General features: G+C 42.5%; 1 protein-coding gene across 10 annotated transcripts in view; it reads right to left on the bottom strand.

The window, feature by feature from the left end:
- Positions 1-1,290: 1,290 nt before the first annotated feature.
- The window catches only part of LOC149323528 (alpha-2-macroglobulin-like protein 1), an 83,403-nt gene continuing 76,614 nt past the window's right edge, over positions 1,291-8,079 (bottom strand). For 2 of the 10 annotated variants that reach the window (XM_089489138.1, XM_089489141.1), the window contains 4 exons: positions 7,205-7,273; positions 6,767-6,869; positions 5,298-5,339; positions 1,292-2,359 (listed from right to left, as the gene is read on the bottom strand). In XM_089489138.1, coding sequence (XP_089345264.1) covers positions 2,334-2,359; positions 5,298-5,339; positions 6,767-6,869; positions 7,205-7,273 — 240 coding nt within the window. In that variant the 3' untranslated portion in view covers positions 1,292-2,333. Of the gene's footprint in view, positions 2,360-5,039; positions 5,164-5,297; positions 5,340-6,766; positions 6,870-7,204; positions 7,274-8,079 lie in introns of those variants that run through there. The other 8 variants (XM_089489144.1, XM_089489145.1, XR_016276893.1 and 5 more) reach the window with 6 other exon arrangements.

The raw sequence follows: 8,079 nt of genomic DNA, 5'->3' as shown, positions 1-8,079 counted from the left end.
TGGCCCTTGAGTTCCCTTCTAACTCTTTAATTCCACGATAAACTCCCAGCATTTCTTGCCATTCCTCAATCATTCAAATAACTGGCTCTGCCTCTGTATCAAGCCGCTCATGTCCAGTCTATTTAGTAACAAGTGCAGAAAAGGGGCACAAATGGAAGACCAGATCTAGGTTCTGTTAAGAGGAGCTTTCCAGAACTACTTCTCCCAAACTAAAATAAACTGTAGGTTTGGATTTTCATCCACACAGGTCTCTACTGAGTAGTCTGAATAACGATGTTTAGAAAATGAAATATGTCTCAGCCTGCTTTGCCACAGAGGAGATCATGGAAGCTTCAACCACACGTCTTCCCATACCTGGGAGATATGATAGCCCTGTTTAAATACTTGAAGGGGTGTCATACTGAGGAGGGAGCAAGCTTGTTTTCTGCTGTTCCAGAGACTAGGACCCTGAGCAATGGATGCAAACTGCAGGAAAAGAGATTCCGCCTCAACATTAGGACCTTTCTGACAGCAAGAGCTGTTCGACAGTGGAACACTCTTCCTCAGAGTGTAGTGGAGTCTCCTTCCTTAGCGGTCTTTAAGCAGAGGCTGGATGGCCATCTGTTGGGGATGCTTTGATTGAGAGTTCCTGCATGCTAGGGGGGGTTGGACTGGATGGCTCTTGTGGTCTCTTCCAGCGCTATGATTCTATGATTCTAAAACGGTCAATCAGTCTGTCTCTGTTTTTCCACCCAGCCCCAGTCAATAATGCACATCACCATAAACTATTCTCATTCAAAAGTCCCCATGGCTGGAGAGCTGAGAAGCTGGGTAAGGGGATGGAGGGGTGCCAGTATAATGGAAGGCCAAGTATTGCGAGTCTTTAGAAAACATAGAATTAGTTCCTTAGGGGTTATGCAACCAGCCTTTCAAATACTACAAGTAAATAACTTATTTACTGACTCCATTTCTAAGCCTCCTCAGAGTTGTTTGTGTGTGTGCGTGCATTGTTTGCCTTCAAGTTGCTTCTGACCTACAGTGACCCTTTAATGGGGTTTTGTTGGCATGTTTCTTCGGAGTGGGTTTGCCATTGTCTTCCTCTGAGGCTGAGAGTATGTGACTCGCTCAAGGTCACACAGTAGATTTTCATGGCCAAACCAAGTTTTGAACCTTCACTTCCAGAGTCATAGCCCAACGCTCAAACCATTATGCCACATTGGCTCACCATTAAAAGTTAGTTTGACACAAAAACTGTCACCCATCACTGCCATAAGACAAGCTTTAATTCCATACACATTGGCCAGAGGCAAATCAATGCAACAGGTGTTCTACAGCTAATACGCTCCAGCTAATACGCTCCAGCTTCGCCTTGCAGCAAGTGGGAGAACTGGGCCACTAAACAACAAATTCTATTCAGACTAACCCAGGCGCCAATAGGGGACTTTTCTCATGTCTCCTTGGCTGGATGAAGAATCCCCATGTTGAGGGTGCATCTCTTCCCCCACCACATGTGGTAACAGGAAGATGGATCCTTGCAGTAATATAGGACAAAGAAAGGAAAATGAACTGTGCAGGTGCAACCCAGCCTAACAGAAATTGGAACAAAACAAGCACATTGATTTTCCTGGTCTGTCCCCTGCTACTGATATACCCTTGATCAGCCATGGTAAACTATTTAGCAGAGTTTACTGTGCACAAAATAAACTTTTTTAATGCTACTGAACCCATCTGGGAGGAACCCACATCCATCATGCTTCACTTTAAAAAAAAAAAGTTAAAGTTCCAAAAGCACTGTGACTATTTGTGTGTCTGTATGTGAGAAGCAGTAATGTGCTACTCATCATGAGTATTAATCCTATAGACACATTTCAATTGTAGCTATACTAGTTGCTATTCAAGGGGCTAGTTCTACCTTTTCAGGGCGTTTCATACAACAAACACTAAAATATATAAAGCCAGTTTGGCCATAGACCAATCTCAGATCAGAAAAATTAACACAGGTATGCTTGTCAATGACAGCAATGCAATCTCACGGTTTTCTTGTATACCAGGGGGAAAGATTTCTTTAGGCACATACCCCTCTTTTGCATCCTCCAGAAAAGTACTTCAGAGGAGTAAGGCAATCATGGGGGCAACCTGTGATGCAATATGAGGTGGGGTGATAAAGGCAGGCAGAAGGGGAAAGTCAATGAGCTCCATATCCACATGGAGGAGTTCTTTCTATTTGTGTATGGGAAACATTGGAAACAAGGCATACTCCATACACAGGCCAAAACATCACTTCCAAACAACAGGCATAAGATGGCAATCTTCTCCAGCAACTTCAACCATCACTGCATGTTTTAGGTATGGAGCTACTGGTGGTCTTTCTTTCCGCTCTCTGTGGAAGGAATACAAATAAGATGAGCTTTTCTAACAAAACAAAACAAAAACAGATCAGTGTTAAACTGAGAGACAGTGAAGCAGTCAATGCAAGAAAGCTATGACTACAATTAGTAAGACAGAGCAGCCTTTGAGATAGAACCAGCTAACTAATTAGTAACACAGAAAAAATGCCTTCCATTATCACTATAAAACACCCCCTCCGACATTTATAGTTGTGTGTGTGTGTGTGTAAGAGGAAACAGAGGCGGGATACAGACCGCCGCTTTGCGACGGTCTCCCGCCGGCGCCATTTGCTCCACGCGGGAGCTGCAGCAGCCAAACTGCGCGGCTCCCGCGCGGAGCAAAAAAGAAGCTCCATTTCGGAGCTTCTTTCTGCGGCGCACTGATGACATCGCGAAACGCCAAGGGCGCATTCGTGACGTCATTAGCGCCGCGACACGTCTGGACGCTATGCGTCCAGTACGTAAAGATGGCGGCGCCCATGTGGAAAGGGCGCCGCCATCTTGTATGTATTCTATACGTACTAGGGTTAGGGGGGTGCGGAAGCACCGCCCCTTCCTAACCCTAGTACATATAGAATACGTACTATATGGCGGTTTGTAACCCCCCCGAGAGATATAAGAAAGAGCAGAGGGCTAAACATTACCAAATCCAGTTACATTAGCTTTTCGTTACAAATGAGAATAAAGACTAGAGGCAACGAAGCAAGGGTGTTATGGATAAGATGCATTTAGGGACTAACCGAAAGAAAAAAAAGTTGGCAGCATGACTTTTCATAGACTGCAATCTACTTCCTCAGATGCATTTAGTGGAGTGGAAACCAGGGGCAGACATATATATGCAACTGGTATGTAAGAATGACAATGCAAATCAAAATCCGTTGTGTGTGGACATCAAGTAGCAAGCCCAGTTTTAATGTTGGTCATTAGTGAACAAAGACATTCTGGCCAATGTGTATGGAAATGAAGAGCCACAACCAGTTTGACTTTGGAAATTAGCCTGAAGGTGAAGAGAATAGATGAATGTAGGACGCCCCCCTGAGGATGGGGTCAGATAGTGTTGAAATGTGTGTAGTGAGCCAGGAAGCTGTTGTCCCTGTTCAATCCATTGCTGAGGGACTGTAGTTTATGGACGAACTCCAGTTCTGCTGTTTCTCTTTCCAATCTATCCTTGTAGTTCTTTTGTTCAAGAACTGTTGCTCTGAGGTCTGAAATGGAATGCCTAGGGAGCATGAAATGTTCTGCCACTGGTATTTTGGGAATACACAACACTATCTGAACCCATTCTCAGGGGACATCCAGGGACGTAGCCAGGATTTTGGGAAGGGGGGGGGTCCAGACTAAGTGCCACCATTATAATGGGGCTTGGGTGAGGCGGCGCAGCAGCACACACCATTCATTTTTCTAACGAAAGGGGGGGTCCGGACCCCAAGACCCCCCCCCCTTGGCTACATCCCTGGGACATCCTACACTCATCTGTTCTTCCCATCTACAGGCTAGTTCCCAATATCTTTGTTCACTAACAGCCATCGTTCTAACTGGGCTTGCTGCTTCATTTCCATACACAAAGGATTTTGAAATTGAATTGACAATCTCACATACCAATGTCTGTCCCTGGTTTCCACTCCACTAAATGCATCTGAAGAAGTAGGCTGTAGTCCACGAAAGCTCATGCTGCTAACTTCTTTCTTTCAGTTAGTCTCAAAGGTGCTACAAGATCTCTCTACATACTTATTCTACAGACTAACACAGCTATATCTTTGAATGCATTTAGGGAGAGTATTAGAAGACGGAAATGTTCTTCCTGCTTCCTATGCTTTCACATGAGGATGTTGGAAAAGCACAAGGAACTGAAAGTGCACATCAAACATCTGAATTTTTTTTCATGGCCTTGGAGACTTTGATGGAAAAGCTGATTACATCTCTTTTAATAAATTAAAGGTTCTATACACACAGAGAGACCAGTCAAATCCAAAAGGACACATACAAAGTTCTAATTGCAATGGTACATTTGGACTGAATAGATACCTACACACTTCTGTCCATTCATACAAGATAAATAAGCTTGGCTTAATCTGGGCTACTGCAGTATCTGCTTCTCTTTCACTTTATGCTGCCAGAGGGGCAGGCACATTGGACAGACAATTTCCTATCCCAATCTTCTATCCTCTTGTGGGGGAAAAGATGAGGTATGTTAGCACCAACAATGGACCTGAGGCTTATGTTCCCAAAAGCATTCTACCTATTAATGGTCCCCTCCTTGGAAGACCAGAAGAAATTATCTAAGGCAAAATGCTGGGGTCCTATTCAGCCACTATGCTAAAACAACAGTCCGTTAGGTTATGTTTTTCTGAACAACAGCAACAGCAGGAGAAGGAATGGCATAGTTGGAAGGGGCCCTTGGAGGTTGCCTGGCTTTCGGAGGGTCCATGTAGCCAAGGTAATATAGTGTGTGTGTGTGTGTGTGTGTGTGTGTGTGTTCTTGGACAATAGCTTGTGCCACAGAGCAACTGACTGTTTAAGCCAGCCCCCCTTTACTGCCTTGGCTACATTGATCCCTTGTAAGACAAGCATTCAAGGAACAGCACCAAGAAGCCAGAAGCCTTGTTCCAATGCTGTTGCACCCTACTTTTTTTCTTCTTACTGTTATCATCTCACCATCACCACTACCCTCACCTCTGCTGTTGATGATCTTGGTAAAAGCAAGCAAGCATAACACTTGTCCAAAACATTTCCTTAAAAAAACCCAACAACTTGCTTGTAGGACAACATCGGATTCATCATTTTCATGTTAGAACAGCTGTTAAGCAAATCAATGACATGAAAAGAAAAATGACAGAACAACCCTTGAGCTATTCAGTGGTGGTTGTGAAGTTCTCAGGTCCCTTTCAACCTTCTGGAATATAATCAAGAGTAACCCCATCCCATCCTTACCTGTGCTGCAGGGAGCATTATATTCTACAATTGCATAGTCCTCTATGCGAGAGAGAAAGAGAGAAGAGGAATTAAGATTGTGAGAGAGCACAGACTGTGAAATGAAGACAAGACTGTAGTATCATTTTCTTTCCAAGCTCTGTCAACATTCATTTCTCTTGGACAATCCTAGAGGTTGCAGGTACCAATCAGCCATACTGATTTGGGTGGATTTTCAGGAGAAAGTGCACTTAAAAACACTTTCCCAGAGAGGAAAATAGTTTAATACTCTAGACTTTTAAGTGTCAAATATGATTTTGAATTCACACACACCCCTGCTATAATTCTATGATTTATTATAGTTTTGTTAAATATTTTTAGACTTGCCATTTAATGTTGATTATTGAGGGGGGGTTAATTAACTTGTTGGAAGCCACCTTCATTGAAGGGCAATACAAAAGTAGCTGAATACATAAATGAGTAAATCCTTTTGAATTAAAGTGACTTTGATAAGTACACCACTGATAATTTTCATTCTGGAGTTTCAAAGAGAAGTAGCTGGCAGAGGAACTGAATTCATTCATTCCTTTAGAGAATCTGGGAGCCAAAAAGGCTCCCAGAGTGCCTTGATGTTGTTGTGTGCCTTTAAAGTTTATTCAGAGAAGCTTTGGCTTTTGCCTTTGCCATCCTCTGAAGCTGCATGCAACTTGCCTGAGATCATCCAATGGATTTCTATGGTCAAACAGGAGTTCAAATTCTGGTCTCCAGAGTCATAGTGCAATGCTCAAGCTACTATACCATGCTAGCTCTCCCCAGAGCAGCTTACAAATGGTTAATTTGACATTTCCCTGCCCTCAGGTTTACAATCTGAATAAGACACATGTGAGATATAGACTCTGCTAATCCTGCCTATAATAATAATAATAATAATAATAATTATTATTATTATTATTATTATTATTATTTATACCCCGCTCAATGAGAGCGGCTTACAAATTGTTATTTAGACATTTCCTTGGCCTCAGGCTTATAATCTAAAGAGACAAGACACAAAAGGAGAAGGGAATGGCAAGTGGGGAAGTGGAAAAATCCAGCAGATCTTCTCTCCCTCTGGTGCCTGGACCACGTAAGATGGACTGGAGGGAGGGCCCTTCTTCTTACTCTGGTTAGGCCCAATGGAGCTGGCCTGCCTTTCTCCCCATCTGGATGATGGATGGAGGGAGGGCCTTCTTCTTTCAGGCAAGCCCTGATGGAGCTGGGTTGCCTATCTCTCCCTCTGCCTATTTTTTCATCAGTTCCATCCCTTTGCTCACGTAAAGAATCTCAAGAGGAAAGCTTGTGCTAGACATGGAAGGTATCTCAGAGGCCTCCATGTCAGGTTCCCTATGTTTTCAGTAAAACCTGAACACATGAAGAGTGCTTATGTGCCTGTCTACAAATGAGGTTGGTGAGGAGAAATGATACACACTGCAGAAGCATGAGATGCTTACCTGGTTGATAATAATCATAGACTTTCACTGTTGCTGCCTTCAGGTCCAACACTTCAATTTCTTGCTTCAGGGAGAAAGTGTAGTTTTGGACTTCATTATCCAGCTGGAGGGATGAGATAGCAAGACAGAAATTTCACATAGCTGTCTTGGTGCATTAGACAAAAAAATAAAAATAAAATAAAATTCCAAAATTAATGACTGAGTAATTTCTTTATCTGAATAGATGAAAATAGAAAGTTTTAGAGTTCCTGATAATTCTTCTTCTGGCTGGATGGTAAGTAAATTAAAAAAAAAAAAAGACAGAAGTCTCACTGCTAGACCAGCTTTCTCCTATGGATAACAATTCTAGATCCCCATGCCCAATTTTCCTGAGGCCCAGACCAACCATCACCTTGAATAAATACTCTCTGTCTGATAAGAGATCTGCAGAACTCTCACCTGATCAAGGTAGATGACGATCTTGTCATTCTCAAATTCCACTTTTTTAACAAGGGGCTCTATTAGCAACTATCAGAAAACAAGGAAGAAAAAGTGCATTTAATAAACTCCATAGTGGCCAAGATACCAATAGTGGCTATTAAAAGTCACTGGGATCTGAGAGGTTCTGGGACTACAAAAACACACCCCTCAAAAACAGGAATTTCTTTAAGCAGCATTTCATAAATTGTTATGGCTGGTCTGCAGAAAATGAATAAAGGCTATGTAAGGTTTCAAGAATAAAACTTATTTTAAATGATAAGAGAGAGAGAAAAGACATTGAAGAGTTAGTTTTCTAGTTATTTTCTAGTTTTTCTAGTTATTTTCTAGTAGAGAGAACTGGGACACTGTTGAAAAAGTGGCACTCCACAGCCAAAAAATGGGAAGAATCTAGTTCAGGGCCAGTGTCAGGAGAGGGCGGATAAAAGGTCCATACCCAACCCACTTTGAGTGTCATTTCCCAGTTGGACCCAGAAAGAGGACATTAGAAGTTTGTGGGAATGAAATCCCTCCATTAAAAAGGACACCTACACATTTTAAAACTCATATATCTTGGCTCTGTGTATGATTTATGGATAATTCTGTGCATTGACCATTGGCATGTGAGTGTGTTAGGGCATCTGCTCTGAAATTCTTTTCTGACTATCTTGCTGACAGCAGATTAGCAGACAGGAGTCTCAGGCTGCCTCCACACTCCAAAAAAAATAATCTAGTTTGACAACATTATAACTGTCATGGCTCAATGCTATGGATTTCTCCGATATGTAGTTTTGTGAGACATTTTGCTTTCTCTGTCAGAGAACTCTGGTACCACAACAAACTATAACTCCCAGAAT

The sequence above is a fragment of the Sceloporus occidentalis genome, unplaced genomic scaffold, assembly GCF_023333645.1.
Source record: "Sceloporus occidentalis isolate IW3139 unplaced genomic scaffold, rSceOcc1.0.p SCAF_1, whole genome shotgun sequence".
NCBI classification, from domain to species: Eukaryota; Metazoa; Chordata; class Lepidosauria; order Squamata; family Phrynosomatidae; genus Sceloporus; species Sceloporus occidentalis.
The sequence above is the reverse complement of the archived record's forward strand: the minus strand, read 5'-3'. Positions and strand labels throughout refer to the sequence as shown.